Here is a 22,442-nt window from a genome sequence, read left to right on the forward strand (position 1 = left end):
AAAAAAAAAAAAGGAAAAAAGTTTGGAACTGTAGGTGTGTATTATCAAGCAGAAAAATGCCTGGTTTAGTGGATGTGTAATTGGGGTGCTCTGGTAAATGAAATGCAGTTCCTATAAGATGACTGCACGGAATGCTCCTAAGCTACAAAAGTGTGAGGCTGAAGGGAAGATTAGTAGGGGAACTTGTTATGGGCCCTCAATGGTGGGATCTTCAAATGACATGAGAGATGGAGGTCTCACAGGAAGGGGAGACAGCCGCTTTATATGAAGATGTGTAATTATCTGCTGAAGTATGTGGGGTCTATCTCGTTTAGCCCGGTAGTAGTGCTTTTCAATTTAAAAATCCACCATGCTTCTTTGAGGTTGAGTGAGTTGGTGGCATTACTCGTATTTGGTACTGGATCTGCTATCCACCAGAGGATATCGTCTGGACCATGATGGTTTTCAATATAATGTTGTACCATTGGGGCAGTGGCAGATTTACATCGGATTCTAGATCTGTTCTCCTATCCTTTTGTGGATTTGCCTAGTTGTTTGGCCAACGTAACGTAAACCGCAAGGACATTCAATAATATAAATTACATTTGCCGTTTTGCAATTTGTAAACTGTCTGAGTTCCCAATCTTTTTCTCCGATCCTAAATGAAGACATTTTTCTGGTAAAGCGACATACTGTGCAGGTGCCACATGGGTGATGACCTCTTATTTCCCACATATTCCAGAGCGTTGATCAATTGAATATTGGTATTTCAGTTAGAACCATTAGATCCCTACTGCATTTTTTCAACTACCCCCAGTGGGGACCACGCAACCAGAGGAGGAGAACCAATCGCAGGTTCTAACTGAAATACCAATATTCAATCTATCAGGACATGTGCTTTCGAAAGAAGAAATCTCTATCCTCACCAAAGGATTATCGTTTGTACCTCCTGAACATACTGATTGGTTAAAACTGGACGCTGAACTATCCAACCTTTTCAGAAGTATCAGAAGGAAAGTGTACTTCAGGGATAAAGACCTTCACCCAGAACAAAATGACACCGGACTAAGAATAAAATCCACATTTAATCCTATGGAAAACAAAGTACCCAGCTCCTTGCTTACATTTGAAAAATGTATTACAAAAGAAATAAGGAAACTACAAACCAATCAACAGCATTTAAGACAGTACTTGACCACAGGTGAACGCAAGGCTTTAACTAGCTTAGCCAAAAACAAAGACTTGATTATAAAAACAGCCGATAAAGGAGGTGGTATTGTGATTCAGATACAAAGAAATGGTGATGCATTTACTAAATGAAGAAGGTAACTACAAAAAACTAAGAAAAGACCCCTCAGCCGCCATAAAACACAAAATCCAGGAAACAACTAGATTTGCACTTGAGCATGAGTGGATCACAGAGCGTGAAGAAACTTTCCTGAATACTTCAGAAAAAAGAATACCAGCTTTCTATGCTCTACCAAAACTTCATAAAAATAGCCAAAACCCTCCGGGCAGACCAATTGTCAGGTTGTGGGTCAATTCTTGAGCCCATCTGCAAATTCATAGACTATTTTCTGAAACCCCTAAGCCAGAAAACACCCACGTACCTCAGAGATACCATGTCTACTATCTCCAAATTTGAAGGACGCCAATTCAACAGCGAGCAGGAACTCCTAGTCACCATGGACGTAGCTAGCCTTTACACTAACATCGCACAAGAAGCAGCGGTGGAGTGCACCCGACAACATCTTACCCACTTAATGACCCAGACAAGAGTTCCCACTAACTTTATAGTGGAACTACTTGAACTTGCACTAACCAACAACTTCTTCACATTTGATGACGAATACGATCTCCAAACAAGTGGAACGGCAATGGGAGCTGCATTTGCCCAGAGTCTGGCAATAATTTTTATGGCAGAATTTGAGAGGCAATATGTCAGACACATCTAACCCGTTTCAAGACAAAATCTCCTCTTGGTTTAGGTACATTGATTATGTCATCCTTATTTGGAACGGGGATGAAAACAGCCTTACCTCATTTTTTGAGTAGATCAATATCCAGACCCAAGAGATAAAATTCACTATGCAAAACAGCAAAAGTACCATCAATTTTTTGGATCTGACCATTTTAGCCAAGAATGGCAAATTGCAATGCGACCACTTCACAAAGGAGACTGAGACAAATACCCTACTTCATTATACAAGCCATCACCCAAGGAACCTAAGGGATAACCTCCCATATGGCCAATTCCTGAGACTAAGGCGAAATTGCACTGAAATGAGTAATTTTCAAGAACATGCAATAAAACTCAAACATAAACTACAAGAAAGAGGATATCCCAGAAAACTCGTCAGTCGGACTATTAAAAGAGCCAAATATACGCTAGGGAAAGTTTATTAACACCCAAAATGAAAAACCCGGACCAAGAGGATACCATCACATTTGTCTCCACTTTTGGCCCTGACACAACCAAGCTTAAAGGGATTTTTGAAAAAATTCTGGCCCCTGGTGCAATTAAGCCTGCCGGAAGAGAAAACAGCAAGAATGGCACTCAAACGATCCAAGAATTTGAAGGACATGCTATCACATGCAAGACTGGAGAAGAAATCACAAAGATCAACGCTCTGGAATATGTGGGAAATAAGAGGTCATCACCCCTGTGGCACCTGCACAGTATGTCGCTTTACCAGAAAAATGTCTTCATTTAGGATCGGAGAAAAAGATTGGGAACTCGGACAGTTTACAAATTGCAAAACGGCAAATGTAATTTATATTATTGAATGTCCTTGTGGTTTACGTTACGTTGGCCAAACAACTAGGCAAATCCACAAAAGGATAGGAGAACATAGATCTAGAATCCGATGTAAATCTGCCACTGCCCCAATGGTACAACATTATATTGAAAACCATCATGGTCCAGACGATATCCTCTGGTGGATAGCAGACTCAGTACCAAATACGAGTAATGCCACCAACTCACTCAACCACAAAGAAGCATGGTGGATTTTTAAATTGAAAAGCACTACTACCGGGCTAAAGGCCCCACATACTTCAGCAGATAGTTACACATCTTCATGTAAAGCGGCTGTCTCCCCTTCCTGTGAGACCTCCATCTCTCATGTCATTTGAAGATCCCACCATTGAGGGCCCATAACAAGTTCCCCTACTAATCTTCCCTTTAGCCTCACACTTTTGTAGCTTAGGAGCATTCCGTGCAGTCATCTTATAGGAACTGCATTTCATTTACCAGAGCACCCCAATTACACATCCACTAAACCAGGCATTTTTCTGCTTGATAATACACACCTACAGTTCCAAACTTTTTTCCTTTTTTTTTACATATTGCCCCCGAATGCTACCAGTAGTCTGCATCTGACCTCCATACTGTTCACACAGGTCTGCAGTTTATTACACAAAACATTGCAATACGAGGTAATCCAGTACAACTTTGACGTACTTGTCATTCCGCAACGTTGGGGCCAAGGGCATGACACTAGTGTCTCGTACAGTCATGCACTTTTTACTAACGCTATCGAATAGCGGGCCTGCACATGCGCACTCGCCATGTAGTAAAATATACACTAATCCCGGCGCGCATGCGCACACAGTACAGCCGTGCACAGCCCGGCTCTTCAGTTCCCCAGCTTCAATGGAGCGCTCCAGTCGCAATATACAAACGCGACCACACACGCCAGCTTGCAGTCAACCCGGGACTTTAATTTCCAGGTAAATACTCCTCCCTACTCTGCCACTCTTTTCAGTCCCTATCCTCACCATCAAACCGTTAAATCACCATTTTATTTAACGGGCGCACGCATTTTGTTGTGTTTTTTCACAGGACAACTACAGGCAATATTGGTAAATAAGACCCATCCAGCCACCATTACGTGCTGGCTCCATGTCCTTGTGAACAGTCGCCACTCTACCGGCACCCTGCGCATTTCCTGTGTTTTACCACACAGGTGCAACCTAGCAAGGTGAGCACATGCCATTTCTTGTACACTTGGGTCATTCTTTTCTGTCTTTGACAGTCACTAGCAGCATCCTTACCTAGAACTACATGTTCTTTGATTCTTGCAGCCATCCACAGCCGGTTGCCAGAAGCCTAAACCATTTGGCATTTTATACCATTCACAGTATTTCCAGTTCCAGGGAGTTCTGCAGCCCCTAAGGTCAGTCCCCAGTTTCCCTTGTCCCTGATTTCATAGTGGTGTACCATTTTTATGGAAATATTATGTCTTGTGTTTTTTAACAAACAAAAGTTTTTTAAACTTTCAATTCAGTCACTAAGAGAGTCCCCCTGTCTCTATTTTTTAGGGAGACCTATCCCAGGCCCAAGATGAAGGCACTTAGCCGAAACGTCTTACCGACCAGCACCGCCATAATCCTTCTGGTCCCAACATCATCTTTGATCAATATCTAGACGTCGACCACTTGTTAGGTCACCCTCCCGCCTGGCTACAATAACCAAGAGTTTTCTCATTCATTGCTTTTGTCTTGGTTGTTATGTATGGACTACATGCTAATCACTTGTCACTATAGGTGGTGGTTTCACAGTGTTTCTTTCAAAACACTTTCCTATTTTGCAATTTATCTTGCCATAAACAGTTGCTTGAGGAAATGTTAAGACTAATAATTAACCTCCTTGCAAACTCTGTTCTTGTGAATTAACTTTTTGTATTTTCCGATTGTGTTTTTTTCAACAAATACTTATTTCCCCAAAAAAACTATTGATGCATGATTATTAAATGCATCCAGCAGCAAAATAAATTTAAAAATCTGATTGATTGAAATCTATTTGTGTCTGAAACTTGTTTTGATGCATTTTCACATTCAAAGTGTTTCTGTATCTATCTTGACATAATAGAAATAACCTAGCCCTACTCAAGTCAAACAGTAGTCCCCAGAAAACGTTATATGTCAGAACAGCCCCCATTGTTGATCTAGTATTTCCAGCCCAATGTTCTGCCGTAGTCGGGCCATCCCTCCAGTTACCAGAGCATACCCCAATAGGCACATCAGAGAAGATCTTTGCCTTGCTGAAGGCCAGGCCCTCTGCCCACGGCAGAAAAGTTATCACTATTTTTTGTACTTGCGTTTCCACGCTTTCAAAAAAATAACTCAAGACAGATTTGCAAAAACATCCTTTCAGGTTCTTGCTGATGCTCCTCGCACATCTTGGCTGCAATCCCGTCCAGCACTCAGGGATGCAGCCGCAAGCAGATTATTTTCCCATTTAAACCTACAGCTTCTGCCGTGCTGCATGCCCCAATATGTAAACCAAAGTAGGAATTCGTACTTGCTGATAGCCAGGCCCGTTCTCCATGCACCAAACTTATATCACTATATATTGTACTTGTGTTTCCTCACTTTAAAAATAAATAAAACGCAGGACAAATTTGCAAAAACATGCGTTTAGGTCCTTGTTGATGCTCCTCGGGCAGGTTTCTCGTCATTCAGTACAGCACTTCAGGCTGCAGCTGCAAGCAAACTATTTATTCCCATTCAAACCTAGGGTTCGGCCATGCGGCATAGCTCAATCAAATCAGAGTACATGATTATTAAGTACTTGCAGGGCGGTAGAATGGGTAGATCACTGCACTTCGTCTAGTACTTTAAACAGATTTCCCTGCTGCTGGTCATGGGGTTCTTTTGTGAAGGTGCCCTTCCTTCAAGTGGTAGGTTTCGAATAGGAGTGTGAGAGCCCTGTTCACCTCAGCACTGGGTTATTCAATAATTAACTGTTGTCGTAATGACGCAGTCTTCAAAACCATTCTTGATGCTACATTTATTGTTGGAACTCAGCCGACACGTAATTCGACTCTAGAGTCTTTCTCAAGGCATATGGATTGTGGGCCCTAGACTATCTGGCCACCGCCCATGGCCACCAGCTATACCTCAGTCGCCAATGGTATATCACTATTTGTTGTTCCTACATTGTGACACTTTTCAAAAAGTAAGACACATACATATTTACAAAACAATGCTTTCATGTCCTTGCCAATGCTCCTTGAACAGCTTTCCTGCAAATCCATCCAGGTTTTATTTTTTGAAAGTGTCAAAATGTACGTACATAAAATAATCCTATAATTTAGCTCCCAGTTGATAAAATCCATTCACACTTTGCAGAAAAATTCAAAGTTAAGTCTATAATCTTTTTAAAATCTTTGAACATTCGTCAAACGGCAACAAAGTTATAACCCGTCTAATATTGTTAAACCCCCTCTAATCTTGCCCCCTCTTCACAGAATCCCACCAAACTGTGCAAAAACATTCAAATCTGGGTCTTAAATCTTTTTGTGCAGATTCCTAAAACAGCTCCAAATGTATAAGCCTTTCAAATATTTTGGGACCCCCACCTCTAATTTTGTTCCCTCTTGGCAAAACAGCCCCATTTAAGGTCACGTCTAGGATAATCTCACCAAATTTCATACAGTTTCATTGAGTGGTACCAAAGTTATACACCATCCAAAAACTGTTTTTCACCAACCCTGTAATGTGAAAATATGTATGGATGCCCCTGAAAATCTGAAATGTTTGCAAAAATTACAGGGATGTCCCCGGACTGTTCGAACTTCGGGGATGAAAAAACGCCATTTTTTTTTTTTGCTTTTTATGGCCATACCCCATCCCATACTCATACCCCCTCACCTCCCCAGAGATTGTTTCATTAGTTTTGCAAGTGCAATGTTGTGTCTTTCAATACGTTTTTACTGCAATGTTCGATGACAACAGATGTTGACTGCGAATCCAACATGGCGGGCATTTCCCAAAAATTACGCACCTCGTGCTTTTTACCATCCAATCAGCGGGCGCGTCCAATGTCTGCGAACATCACGCCGTTCTCTGGACCAATCAGAAGCCCGTCCGCAGACCGAATAGGGAAGTGAGTCTCCGGACCGAACCCAGATATCACAAATTGTTTTCTTACCTACTTTTTGGCCTTTTAAAAAAATAAAAACTACTGGACGATTTTACACCACATTTCAAAAGCACGCTTTCGGGACCAAGCCGCTGCTCCTGCTGCAAATCTGGTGAAAATCCATCCAGCGGTTTTGGCTGTAGACATGAGCAACATTTATTTTCCATTGCGTCTATGGGAATAACCACACATTTTGGGACCCTCTATAACTTTATAGCGTCTTCTAAATGCAACTGATGCATATGCTAAAAGTAATGCATTGGTTATTAATGGTAGAAAAACCAACATTATAAGATTTTGTAAAAATCCCGGAAAACAAATGTAATATAACTGCGTGCTGAGTGGTCAGTTCATTCCCCCGGTATCTAGTATTTTATACTTGGGTTTTACGAGGGATGCCTTGCGTGGCAGAAGTTGAGTATTGGCTAGATTCCTGGAGAAAGCAGACGCACTAGTATCACAAATGAAGTAAATACTAGTTAAATACTGCAGGTTTTCGCTTGTATCATTAATTTGTACAAGCAGAATCTAACTCCCGCATTACTGTATGGGATGGAGATCAATTCAATAACTAGAAACATAATTTGGGAGAGGGTTGAGTCCAGAATTTGGAAAAAGGCTCTTGGATTGCCTGATGTATCCCAATCCCAGTCCTTGGGTTTGAGTTGGGCGCTGTGTTGTTGGAAAGTTGGCTCAATTGGAGGATCCTTACTTTGTATAAACTAGTGCTAGATCCTCCTTATAAGTCGCTGTTTGTTGAACTTGGGTATATCCTAGAGTTAAAATCTTATAAACCGCTGAATCATTTTAGCAATTGTTCACTCAATCTTACTGAATGTCAATTCGTCAACAATCGATCTAGTCTGATCAGGTAAACAAGGCTATATTCCAGTAAAGCTTGGTCCCATAAATTGCACATGAGTCGTTTTTGTTGTTGGACAAACTGTTGGGATAAGAAATTTCACACCGCTTATTGGCTGACCCAATTAATGTGATTTAGACTAAACATACTGCCCACAGGAGACGTATGTCAAATTGGGTCAAACTTGCAAGGTAACGAATTGGGATACTGTAATATATGCAAAAGAGCATTTACTAATTCATTGCTCGGTCCGCGAGACTGGTATCGGGTAATAATTTCCCCATATATGTGGTCCCCATACATAATGTAGCCGGGAAAAGGTTGTGGCCACATTATTTATGGTGACCATATATATGGGGTCAAGGGGAGCAGGGGTTCTGGGGGTGTCCGATGCATGTTCAATGGAATGATGTCCCCGCAAAAAACAGCCAAATTTTGGCGACTTTTTCGCCAGGCAACATTTTTGCAGGGACATTATTACATGGAACAGCGAGACCTGTAGGCTTATTCAGCTTGGAAAGTTTACTCATAAGGGACTGTTGTTAAATTTCTTAATATTTTACTAGAGGTTGTCAGGCTTCGAGGAGACACTTTTACAATTGCGGTCATTAAATGTTTGCCATGTTGGTTTATTTAAACTTAATTGGTGAAGGGGTTGCTAAAAGATGAATTTAATTAATAGAATATTAGATATTTTGTAATGTGTGATGATTTTGTCTATTTTGTATGAGCGGTTATTGTTGATGAATTTTGTATTTGTGTCATTGGGTAATCTGTATTTGAATTGTTTGTGTGAACTACCAAAATCACACAAAAAAAAGAAAATTACATTTTCGGGTTTCTATGGATCTTAATACTCGCCTTAAATTGCTAACAGCCTTGACTCGCATGATGGATTTGGCTGATATTTTGCAAACAAAAATGTGTCATCGGGACACACCCGGACTGGAAATTTTGTGAAAGATTATTTAGAAAACTAAAGTGTTAAAGCAAAAAATGCTGTTTTCGGCCTGCTCCCATTAATTTTCCCCTATAGAGAAAAAGTCTAAAATTGTGTGCAGTGCACAGCAAAAACTGCTGGCTGGAACTGGGCCAAGTATGAAAATCGTACAATTTAGAATTGTCATTTAAAGAAACAAACCTATTACCCAAGTCCTATATGATGTCACCAGTGATGTCATTATTGTGGTCATAGGCTGCGCAACAGAGGGTGCAAAGTTAAGGTGGCTTCACCTGAAATTCAGGTTTGGTTTGTTTATTTATATAGTGCAGCCAAACCCTGGGGTAGCTGGGCACTTTGGCTTAAGCAAGTCAAATGTTGCATACAGTTGCACATACAAAGGTTAGGTACAATGTGTTTTGTTGCATTCAATTTTCACCTTAACATCCCTGCAACCGTTTTCCCTGATAGATATAGTTGAGAAAAAACCTTATTTAATGAGACATTAAGGCAAAGATTTGAACGCAACGAAACCTTTGAAATTCAACAGATAATTTAGGCAAATCCACCTTAACTGCTCACCCGCTGTTGCACTGCATATGACAACCATGATGACATCAGATTACATCACTGATGACCTCACACATAACATCAAATGACTTGACTGATAAAAGCACCTTTGCCCTCCTCCCTTTCACCTTCTCTCTGAACCATCTCTTCCTTCTTCAGTCTTGGCTGTGAATGCTGTTTGACCTTCACAACCCTCTTCACCCTCTTTTGACCCCCACCCCAGCCAACTTACCTCACTTATATTTTGTCTCTTTTGTTCAAGACCAGGAATGCAGCCTTGGGCCATGCTGAAAAATGTTTTTTTCCCTCTCCCTACGCTTTGAAAATAGCAATGTAATGATAACGAGTCACAATAAATATGTTCAATGGGAAAAGGGATTGTTCACATCTTATGTTCCAGATGTATTGTGATTTTAAATAATGTAAAACATTGATCATTATCTAATGATTCTTTGAAAGCCTTGGTGTGAAGCAATTCTATGTTTTTCTATTTGCATTTGACTTTCTTCTTTTCTATTTCTTTTAGGTTGGCTGGTCGGAGACTATATTTTGGAAAGCAAACCAGTGGATAATGATCCATATGTTTCATTGCCGCATGATCCTTACATACCACATGTGGTGGGTGTGTTTCTGTAATTGGGGCAAGCTTCTAAATGAGGTCCCTTTATTGTACAACTTGGTAGTCCTTCCTGGCCTATGCATTCTGACCTTCATATTAAATCCATATTGGACCCACAAAAAGACTCAACAGCTCTTAACACCCGTTGACTGGAACTTCGAAGCAAGAGCTGCAACTAACAATCATTTGGAAAAGACAAACAGAAATATTCAAAAGAAAATAACTTAGTCCTAGTTAATACCATCTGTGTTAGAATGGAAAACTATGCCTAGACAAAGTATTAACATATTGAGATGTGTATTTACATATAGCTTCAAAATGGAGGATGCATTTTCTACACCCTCTTATGTCTTTACATGGAATACAAGTATTTTAAAATGTTAAGGGAAAGCAAAGTTCACACATTCTAACCCTTCCCTCCTCTCCAATTATCACTTGTCTATCCTAATCTTCCTATACTGAAAATATGTTGAAACGTCTGTTTCACCTCTCACCTTTTCAACCTTTGAACCATGTAAGGTGCTTCGAGACCCTCTGGGTAGGTCGAATGCTGAACATAAATTCAGATGAAATAAACTCTTGAAGGTATCCAATGTGTGTCATGCCCTATTGATGAACAGAATACCTTTTCAATAGAAAATCACATTTGTCATCATACAGGACCTACTTTATGGCATCAAGATGTATAATTAGTGTTTGCTTTAATTTTGTTTACACAAGCCTTCAATGCAATATGACTGGACTGAATATAATGCTCTGTGTATTCCTTTTACATCCACTCCCTACAACCCTACAGATATTCAGCTAACCAGACACCCTTCCTACGTTTAAAAAAACAAACAAAAAAGGCCCATACTCCAGACAAAAAACATATATATTATATTTATATAGTCTATATAAATATATATAATTTTGTTGCTGATATTTCATATGTAGAACTGCTTTGGATTTATTTGCTATATGAAAATGTATTGATTTTAGGATTTTAGCGACTTTCAGAATTTTTAAAAATCTTTTAGCAATACCATGTTGTATGCTCTAAGTGTAATTTAAGCTCCCTTGAGGCAGATTAATGTGATTTAGTGTTGCCCGTATCTTTAGTCTGTTTTCTGCTTATACGGTGCAAACTAGTCCCTGAACTAGAATTCACAAGATAATTATAGTTCTTTGCACATTTTAAGATCAAGTCAGGTGCATCGGCGTGTCTTAGACGGTTTGTGTCGGTTTGTGGAAGGTAAGTGTTTACTGTTACTGCCCACTGACTTTCTCTTCATTTTCATATTATACTACTCCCTCGCCGTCTATTAGATACACATGGCCACTCAATTTAGCTTCATTGCAGCAATCCAAAGAAATCGCAGGGCACGTCTCAATGCCATGTTTGAGGATAGTTCATGGGAAGATTGCATTTCACAACCCATCCAGACACTTCGAACCATGAGCATAATCACAATGATTTTAGCAGCCGCATTAGTCCTAACCTAATTATTGAGGATCCATGCAATACACTGAAATGTTTCCTTCTTAATACTCGCTCACTAGTTCAACATGCTACTGAAATTTCATACTTTATACTGGAATCCAATCTTGATGTTTTACTTCTTACAGAAACCTGGATTCATGAAACAGCTCACCATGCAGTGACTATGGCCATTCCAGTTGGCTACTCCTGCCTCCACACTGACCGTGAGGGGAGCAGGGGCCCGGGGGGTTGCAGTAATCTTTAAGAACTGAATCTCTATATGTCCACTTTTCCTAAATTTGATCAATATGAAGCTATGTTGATAAAACTGAACATCAACTTATTCTTACATGTAACAAAGCTGAATGTATTCTTACTTCTTGCACACTGATACTCTTGGGTCTGGTGCGCACTACAAATAAACAAACCCAGTTAATTCACTTAGCATTTTGTTACTATAAAGTCCCCCTAGATCTACGCCGCTCTTTGAAGAGCAACTTCTTGTATTTATTGGCGGTGTCTCCAAAGAAACCACTTTCATTATCCTTGGGGATTTTAAAATATGGGCTAATAACCCTTTAGACCAGGAGGCCTTGTCAATGCTGCAAACACTCCAATCTGTTGTCTTCTATCAACATGTTTCTTCCCCAACACATATTGGGGGAAACACCTTGGACTGGAACTTATCCAAAAACCAGAATACACGGGTAACATATGTGTAAGAATGCATATGGTCAGATCATTTCCATGTGTTCTTAGAGGTTCTTTCCTCTCTTTCCTGGGAAATCCCTGAAAGTTGTTAGACCTATTTTAAGTCGAAATTGTAAAAAAGTATATATTGAGGCTGTTGATTCTCGAGTATTGCCTTTATTACCTTCCTTGGAAAACAATCTTCCGCTTGATGTCTTTTTGTCCTCTTTTTATAGAACAGCAACAAACCAAGCTTTTCACTGTGGCCCAACTAAAACCAATGAAAATGAACAAAGTGGTTAGTTTCAGTTGGTGGTTTAGCACAGAGGTTCTGCATGTCAGAGGGGCAAAACGTAAGGCATAATGCAGTGGCGGAAACATCCGTCTAATGTGACAGCTGCAATCTATAAGCTGGCAGCCAGGGCTTTTAAGGAAAGTGTTCAAAGCCAAAGAAAATAATTTAAATATGAGAGTAGAACAGACAAAAACAAAACCCAAAGAATTGTGTTGCAGGAATTAAAAGGTACAGTGGTCAAGACATCCACTCAATGCTTTATTAAAAAAACAGTGAAACATCAACATGGCATTCGTGACCAGGTTAAATTGTTACAACCTGCTGACCCTCCTTTTGATATGCTCTGATACTATAATGAATGCAAATTCTTTGTCCTTTTCATTTAAAGAAGTAAGCGGAATGGAGGTAATGAAGACCATACATAGTATGAAGCCTACATCTTGCAAGGGGGATATCTTTCCGGCTGCACTTTTTAGGGATTTTGCAAAAATGCTTGCTCCATGGGTTACACATTTTGATAACTGCTCTTTTGAAGATGCCTATGTTCCAGAAAATATCAGAGGCAAGGATAACTCCACTGATTAAGAAAGAGAACTTTGATCTGATCTGACTCTCTTCAAGGACGTCTATGGAAACAAGTTTTGAGTTTGGCAAACTCGGTCCCAAACGCTTGTATACGCATAGAACAAGGTCTTTCTAGCCTATCAGCTTGATTTCTGTGGCGTCGACTAAATTCATATGTTAAAATGTTGAATCCTCCCCGAAACTCTGTGGAATTTGAGGATGTTGGCTTTACAGAATCCACATTCAATAAATCTTTTTAAGAAAAGAATGGATCATGCTTTACAACGCATTAATATAACAAAAGAAGATCTGTTGCCACGAGTGGGAAATTAAAAAAAAAATGCTATATCAAATGGCCTGGGTTGAGTCTCAAGATGAAATTGGTTCTCACCTGTTTTATAAAGAATTTGCTTTACACATGCATAAAAGGGTACCCAGGCTGATGTATGTTGAGTGTTTCCCCGATAACAAAATATGTGACATCTATATGCGGTTTCGCTTGAATCAGCTTCATTGTAAAGAACGTATTAGTCAGTGGCTGTACTTTAATTCCGATGCCTATTGCTTCTGTAAAAGATCTTTACAAAAGGAATCTACCAAGCATTTGGTAATTTACTGCAGTCACTTCGAAATTGACAGAATTGTTTTTTTGGGGGACAAAACCACGATGAACTTCGTATCCTCACGTGAATTGTTATGGATCAAATGCATGAATAAGCCTCACATCTCATTCATCTGTCCCTTAGGACTGCTATTATTTAAAATTGAAAATGAACTTTTGCAAAGAATGAATTGTTGTAATTGACTAAATTTAACATGTTGTTAAGTCATTTATTCAAGCTAATAATAATGGGCTCTATGTGCTCGAGGAGATGTGCGCTTATAAAGGTTTTTTTGCTGGGCAATTAATAGTCAGCTAGACTTGAAGATCCTAATTGTTGCCATGAAATGCGTTCAGCAATTTGAAACAGTTATTAAGTGTTTAATGTGCTAATTTATGTTAGAAAGAATTTTACATTGAAATTGTGGAAATGTTTGGGTTATGTTTTTCTGGATTTTTGTAATAGGCTATGTTGTTATATTCATGTAATTTTCCTAAGTGTGAAAGTTTTTTTTTTTGTAAACTGAAACACACGGTATTACTATAGACCTATTATGAATGTTCCATTCATACTAAAGATAATTGATAGGATTGCTTGTACTCAATAACAAAACTTTGTGGAACAGAATTATATTTTGGCTATTGAATCTGGTTTCCATATGAATCGTGGGACGGAGACTGCTGTCCTAGATATGAAATCTAATATTACAGGTATTATTGAAGAAGGTAGTGCAGCTTTACTCAGCGTAAATCTGACTTGCTCGACCACGCACGGTTGGTGAATAGACTGATTGAGGTTGGGCAGTGCACCCCCCTGCACATTGGTTCAAGTCATTCTTGGGACCAAGGACGGCTACAGTGGTCAAAGGTAATGCCCACTCGCGAAGAACACTTAACTTGTGATGTCCCTCAGGGATCACATTTATCTCCATTGCTTTTTAATGTGTACTCTAAACCCCTTTGTGATCTGCTTGTGTCTCTGGGTGTCCAGTTTGGAAACTATGCTGATGACACACAGACAGTCTTTAAACTAACTGGGATTTATGGATTTAGAGTACATTTGCAAACATTAACGCCCTTTCTATGCAAGTTATATTTGTGAAGTATTTTTGGAGTTTCATTGTCGCTTGTAACAAAGATACGTTTGCCCAACAGTATTTGATTTTCAAAAAAGATTAATCTTCGTTGTTAATGTGCTAAGGATGACAAAGATATTCAGATTTCCATTTTTGAATATTTTTGTGATAAAGAGTCTCTGATGTTACAACTCAACATGTGTTTCACCACTTGACATATGGATCTTCAGGAGGTAAGTAATATTTTTGTGAAGGATATATTTTTCCTTTCGGTATTTTGACTTGGTTTATCTTGTTGGCGCTTCAGCTTAAGTCCTTATGATTTAGATTCTTGTCTGAAGTTAATTGAACTTCCAATTTCTTGAAAGTTGTACAGGCAAGAGAATGGGATTCTTCCTTCAATCCCGGGCTGTGTGCTGGGGTTTATAGCAAAGATGTGGACCGATTTAATAAAGTATCTGAAGCCATACAGATATGCTGTAAACTCACTGCCTCTGAATGATTCAAAGACGGTCATCGGCACTCACAATCTAGACCCTCCAGTACAAATGCTTTTTAGTCAATGGCAATGCCATTACAGTTTCAGACTCCGTTAAAACATTAGGAGTCTTTTTTTGTCTTGCACCTCTTTCAAAAAACATCTCATATTTTAAGTCATCATCCTCCTATTATACAAACGTATTGTGGCAGATCTGTACGTACCTATCGGAGCCCTGATTGCTGCAGCTATTGTAAATATGGAGCTGGACTATTTCAACAGACTTTGGTGGGCACCTCTAAGTGGCCCAGAACTGAGCTGGCAGTGCTGTATGTGGACTGGTTCGTCGCTGCCAGATTTCTGCATCTCGTAGGAAGCTGCATTGGCTTCCTGTTGAGCAGCAAATGCAATTTAAAGGTTCTGCTCTGGTGTTGAAATGTCTCATCGAGGATAAAAAAAGAGTTCCTTTCAGGCGGACCCTCTGTTCAAACAATAGCATGATGTTATATCAACCATGTGTGGCTCTAAAAAGGATTGGTGGTGCTGGCTTTAATGCCCGGGCACCAACCATTTGGAACTCTCTCCCTTTAGATCTTAGGATCTGTGCTATCACAACTCAATTAAAAAACAACTAAAAACGATACTGTTTGATAGAGGGATAGTTAAATGAGTACAGGACCCCTGCTAAAACTGACATACCATTCATTGTAGTCCACTCACTTGGGCGAATGGCGCAATATAAAAAAGATCTAGATCTAGATAGATAAATCAGCGCACACATAGGCACCGGTCTCCCTTCATCCTGATTCCCTCCCTGTATAATTCTTTTTGGATGGTTATTACGACCATTGCAGTGCCACAGGTAGGCACTTTACTATTATTACTGCCCAATCTAAAGAGGCGCATAACCGTTAGAGGGCATTGTAGAATTTGCATAATAAGGAGAGACTAACAGATTATAGACAGATATTCATTTTAGAGTTAAACTGTCTTCTTATTCAACAACAACAACAAAAAACATTGCGTATGGGAATTACGTTTCTGCCTAAAAATTATTTTACTCCATCTTCCAAATATTAGTAAAATACTCTCAGTTCAAACTCTTATCTGGAGCCCTGAACTCCACATACCTTAATTCCTTGTTGACTGAGACAGACCAATTGTCACGTGGATGGCTGCATACATCTTTCTTGGAAGGTAATTCGAAAGTCATGTCGGGCAACTGAGGCTATATATATGACCTCATTTTATGATTGGGTGTAATATGTAGATAACACATCGGTCAATAGGTGACTTGATGTTTGTTGAACCGAAGGTTTCCGAGTGGGCAACCTTTGGGTTCTCGACATGGTACTGTGTTCAGGGGTTGTATAAGCTGCAGAGTTTCAAACTTGGTTAGAAATGACCACCTTTTGAGTAGGTTTGTGCATTAAGAGGAGGAAATCATTAACTACCATGTTCTAGTGGTGCAAGCATATTCAGTAAGTGTTTGTCTGATATATTGAGAATTACATCTCTTCTTGCGCTTGGCATATCATAAATCTGTGTCTGTCAGACTCCTGGTTTGCATTGGTCTGACACTGGTTGGGAAGCAAGTGCTCCATGGAAGCCTGCAATGGGTTGACCACTTTTTAGTAGAAGCGGTTAATAGAGGCAGTAGCAGGAATGTCCAACATTGTTGGTCGGCGGTTCTTTGATGTTCAGTTGAAGAAAATGTACCTGACTCCATACAGGACCTCAGTCGATTGATGAGCACAGGACCACCTGCAGTTATAATTAAGGTGAATATGATGTTTTTATGGTGTGATGGCCTTGATCTGGAATTCACAAACTGCAAGTCCTTTTGGCTCGAAATATTATTGTGTGCATTGCAACGCCGTAGGCAGAACTTAACTACCTTTTAAAAAAACATATTTTGACTCTGTTAGCGATTTCTGGTATGGCACAGTTTTCCTGTATTGCATATTGCTTTCGTAAAATGTGCTTTTATTTTAATTTTAATTTTTTTTTAAACCATTTTACCACGTCATGTATCCGCTCCTTTATCCACTTGTTAGGTACTGAACCCATTTCCTTACTGCACTTGAAGAGTTTAGCACACTCAGGAAATTCTACATCCCCTTTTGGCTTCCTATGCATTCTATTTTGTACTTTCCTATTTTCCTGGGCCTAAAAGGCAAGGCTTCAAGCTTTGCAGCCCTGGTGTGGTCTTTCTCAAAGACCCACCCTCATCGGGTTTGCCAGCAGGATCTGTGCCCTGCATACTTATGACACGACTGCTGCTTTTGTGATGGACTATTGACCCTGGCATTTGGCTTACACTTTCATCGGTGAAAGCTTTGGTTGTTTTCCCCAAAACATTTACAGGCATGTTCCCGAGTACCATTTACCATGGATGGCAAGAGGAGCTTCTTGAATTCTTGAATGGTTGCTTCCTGAGCCCTTCTCATTACTGCTTGCCCTGAGATGCCAACATAGTCTTGTACTGGTTGGTGCTTGTTTGTTCTTGGCCTGAAGTACTGATCAAGCTAACCTTCACCAGTACCTGGCTGAGGTGCCACAATAGTCTGAACCTCCCAGAGTGATTATGACATTCTTCCCTTCTGCTGGCGTTTCCAGTCCTTTGATAAAAGATTAAACACATTTCAAAGCTATTCCTTTCTTTTTTTCTTCTCAGGAAATGATCTCCATTGTGGCTGCTAATATTGGCACATACAAGAATTCTAGTTTTGTACTGCATAAACTGGTGTAGTTCTTCTTGAGCACTTGGCCCAGGGATTTTGTACTTCCCCCTGTGGTGGGATGGCACATGCTTCCATTGTCCCCGGCCAGTGAGATTGTCCAAGAGGCACTCCTTTTAACTGTCTAGTGTGCATAAACCCCTATGTTGCTATTGAGGACTTCCACCTTGTTGGCACAGAATCGCTAGAGAACCGCCTTCCTTGCTTGTTCTGACACTATCTCCACCAGTTGAATAAGCTCACACCCACCAACATGGACTGTGGTGCAAGTGGGTGCATGGCTCTCATTGACCCAATTATTGACACAATTTTGCAGCATTCTGGGGTTTGGACGAGTCCTGGTTTTACCTGATTGGGAATAGCTTCTGCTCCAAAGCCGCCTTCCTTGGAGACTTTGAAAGGGCCATGCACTTCTCCCTAACCATCCCAAGTGAATATTTGGGCTCACTGTTGTCGACCAAGGCCTATCTGCTGTTTGAACACTGGAGTCACGATCCTGTTCATGGAGGTTAACGATGCCTGCTCATGCCCTGTCGCCTACCTGATTTGGAGGTGCAGAATCAAGGACTCCCCTTGCACCTAGGACCATAGACAGGGTCCCCAAACAACTTGGAAGCCCAGAAGCAGCCCCAAATACTGTTTTATGCCTCACTTCGAGATGCTACAGGACCTACAGTGATGCCTTTGGTACCCCAAGTGATTGATTTTTATTTTTATGCTTCCCTTCAACTTAACCCATTGAGGCTTATCGACTCGAAGACCAGCCAGCATTGACCTAGTGGAAACATTGTTATGACCCAATTCGAACGCCGACTCAAACAGCTGGAAGCAGTCTACTCGACCAATACCAAATGCTGACTCGGTCCACTGGGTGTGCCTTCCTCGAATCGTCTCAATGCCTACTTGCAATCGAGCATCATAACAGTCCTGACACTGGCTGAACTGCAGTAAAACACCCATGAGCTTTTTCCCTTTGTGTTGAGTCACAAAGAGAAAAGGATTGAAGGTATTTGAGGTGGTTCTGTACTCCTGTGCTACTTTAAAGAGTTGTATTAACTAGCAAGTCCCCTTGTCCATACATCTATTTAAAAACCTCAATAACTTTGACAGTTGCTGCTGAAATCATTGTTTTAGCTCCCCTGTCTACAAATCCAGTGTGTCCCAAGTTTTAAAACTGTCTGTGTTTCCGCCTCACAGGGGTGGGCACTGAGTGTTTGTATTAGTGTTGCACATTTACCAGCACATGTTAGAGTTAAAACGTGTCCGACGCTGCTTCTTCAATTGCTTTCGCTAAATTGCAGAGGTGCACATTATATTCTAAAATTAGATTTGCAAATCCCCATTCATTACGTTAATTCATGGGAAATGCTGCTTGGGGGATAAATGCAAAGTGTTTGTACATTTTATGGCTTGAAAAATATGATGAGTTAGATTTTAATGATCATCACTTGAATGATGAAATGTGTGCAAAACGTCATCGAAAATTCCCTATTTGAGATTAGATGAATATCCAAATCACTTAGAGATCACATTCCTTTGAAGAATGCCTCAAATGTATTCCTGGATTTTAATTCATACAACCTTCTAAACAGAAATGTCCTTGTAAAAACTATGCAAAATGTTATGTTTTGTTTCAATATGTTGCTTGTTAATTATGTATTAGGGACCAGTCGAAAGGCAAATATGTTTTTAAGGACCTTTGTTTTTGTAAAACTTAGAAATGTATTGAAACTTTGCAATTGTTAAGCTTTAATTAATCTGAGAAGGTTTATTGTGAAGACTTTGTATTAAATGAATTAATGCTGGAGCATTTGTTTTGGTCTAGATATCTTTATGCAATTGTAGGATTTTCGATATAAAAAGCCTTTAATTCTCTTCTTAAAAGGTGGCGCGATAGAAAAAACTCAAATGAAAATAAATTACTCATTTTTGTTAGCTTAATTAAAGATCCTATTTTTATTGAACGTTAGATGGACATTCTTTTTTATTTTGGAAAGACACAACTATTGTGTGACTTGCTTCTGCTCCCAGCATTCCTGAAGAATGTAACTTGCCCTAGACCTGCAAATCTCAGTGCCCTAAAGGAGGACTATCTATCAGGATTTTCCTCTTTTATTTATTGGGTTCACTACTGTTTTCATACTGGTGTGTGACTGGGTAGGTGTTTTTACTACTCATTGATGTACTCTGAGCAGTAGTCATTTTGTCACATCCCGATTCCCACTGGATCACTGCAGAATTGGATTGGGAGATCCAGAAGCTCAAGCAAAGGAGAGCAACAAAGGAGTCTCCCACTTCAACATTCTGTATTGGTTCTATTGTTGCTTGGTTTCATTACTCAAACAATGCAGCTACCTTTACACTATGCTGATTCCTCCCAATTCAGCCTGTACAACCTTCCCACATTGCTCTTTTCAACGCCAACTACATCCCTCATGTTTTGATCAAGTTGTTGTTAGTTGCTTTGATTCTGGGGAGGGATTTCGTCCACATGTACCTAAATCAGGATGCTGTTTCGGTCCCATCTATTGGTGGATGAAGTAGCCGCGGTAAGTATTACAAAGACGATCAATGTGGAAATGTAATATATATTTATTAAGTTAATATAACTACATTACAATGTAGTAAAAGGAGGAGGGAGACAACTAGTAGCAGAGGGAGCTGGACAGTTATCATTCAACTACAGTCCATCCTTCTAGAACCCTGTATGCCTCTGAGTTCCAAGTGTTCTATTATTACACACCATGATGTGGTCAGGCATGTCCCTCAGTCATCAGGCAGATTCTATTATAATAATAAATACTACACATCTCCCTCCCTTTATATTATATTAACAAACTATATTCCTTATAATTTTACACACAAACTATATACAATTTCTGTAACAATTGTTCCAGTTGGTTAACTAGAACTCCACATAGTCTTCCATCTTCTTTGGTAACCGATAGGATCTGCCAACTCTGGACGTACATCCTCCATGTCTGGAATTACTTGGCAAGGAAAATTTAACTTGCTCAGATTTGCCATCATATCCCTTTTCCACAGTGTTATTAACTTTACTTTCCTCACCACTGCTTGACTTTCTGAATATCTTAACATTTCTAGCTGTATTCTTGCCTACATCTTTCATTCCTTTCTTGTTACCTATTTCTTTCCTGATACACTTATTATTTTCACACATCCAAATTCTTTCTACATTCCATATTCTTTTGTCCTCCGTCCTGACAGCATTATGAAACGCCTCTATAACTCTAATAGGATTGGACCATTTACATGGTCCACTCCTTAGAGCAGGAGGGAGTAATACTTTGACAAACTGACCAACAGCTTTACACATATCATACTTGCTGTTATGTACCTTCTTATCATAGTTCACCTTGTTTCTCCTTTGTGTTTCCCTGATTTTTTTTTTTGCATTACTCAGATTTTTTTTTATTTCTTCACCCTCTTTAATAATCCAAATGGGAGCTAATTTTGTGTTTGCTTTTCTTCCTCTGCTATGCTCAAAAGGAGAAACACCAGTACTGGTATGTGGGGTGAAACGATGGGCAATTATTTTTTCCCTAATGGCATCCTCCCAATTCAACCCATTGATCCACGCCATTCTGATGGTCTCTTTCAGGATTTTATTAAAACGTTCTACCACCCCATTGGTCTGTGGATGATAGATCGAGCTAGTCTTGTGTTTAATGGCAAATTTTTTACAAAAATCTGCCACTTCCTTAGACATAAATTGGGTACCGTTATCGGAAAGAATACTTTCCGGGTATCCTTCTCTCTCACATATACTTGATAAAAATTCCACCACGGTTTTACCCGTAATACTAGAAGTAATCAAAATCTCTGCCCACCTGGTGAGAAGATCTATAACTACCAAGCAATACTTTTGTACACCTTTACAATGTATTGGACCTAAAATATCCATACTTATATCCCTCCATACACTATTGGGAATATCAGTAATAACCATTGGTTGCCTGGAACCCACACATTTTTTCTCATCACCACAACAAAGGATACATTCCCTAATATATCGTTCGATCTGGAGATCACAACCGGGCCACCAATAGTCATTACTAATTCTTTGTTTAGTCTTTATCACTCCTTGATGGCCCTCATGACCTAATTCTACAATCTTCTTACGCAGATCCGTCGGAGGAATGACTTTATCACCTCTCATTACAAAGTTATCGTGAACATGCAGTTCATCTGCAACTGTCCAGAAAGCACTTAAATTAGCTTCCTCAAATTTAGATTTCTTCATGGAATCATGACTTTGAATCAATTCTTTCAATTTCTTGATGTTATCATCATTAGTTTCAGCCTGATCCCAAGCATCCTTGGATATGGAAGAATTTTCCACACAAAATACCACTTCCATGTCTTCATCCTCATCAACAATTTCAGAGATGTTGGTTAATCGAGATAAACAATCAGCAGACACATTCTTTATTCCTGGAACATATGACACAGTATAGTTAAACTCTTGCAGCATCATGACCCATCTTCTCATTCTGTTGGATACTTTATTAAGACCTTTTGACATGAATACTTGAGTCAAGGGCTTATGATCAGTTCGAAACTCAACTTGGTTGCCCCATATAAAGCTTCTAAATTTGTCAGCTGCCCACTTAATA

General features: G+C 39.7%; 1 protein-coding gene across 1 annotated transcript in view; it reads left to right on the plus strand.

Moving 5' to 3' along the window:
• CLN8 (CLN8 transmembrane ER and ERGIC protein) overlaps positions 1 to 19,617 on the plus strand; it is a 285,257-nt gene extending 265,640 nt beyond the window's left edge. The window contains exon 3 of the mRNA XM_069606089.1: positions 9,806 to 19,617. Coding sequence (XP_069462190.1) covers positions 9,806 to 10,126 — 321 coding nt within the window. The 3' untranslated portion in view covers positions 10,127 to 19,617. The remainder of the gene's footprint in view (positions 1 to 9,805) is intronic.
• Positions 19,618 to 22,442: the final 2,825 nt, after the last annotated feature.

This window comes from Ambystoma mexicanum, chromosome 4p (assembly GCF_040938575.1).
Source record: "Ambystoma mexicanum isolate Mex_15411 chromosome 4p, UKY_AmexF1_1, whole genome shotgun sequence".
NCBI classification, from domain to species: Eukaryota; Metazoa; Chordata; class Amphibia; order Caudata; family Ambystomatidae; genus Ambystoma; species Ambystoma mexicanum.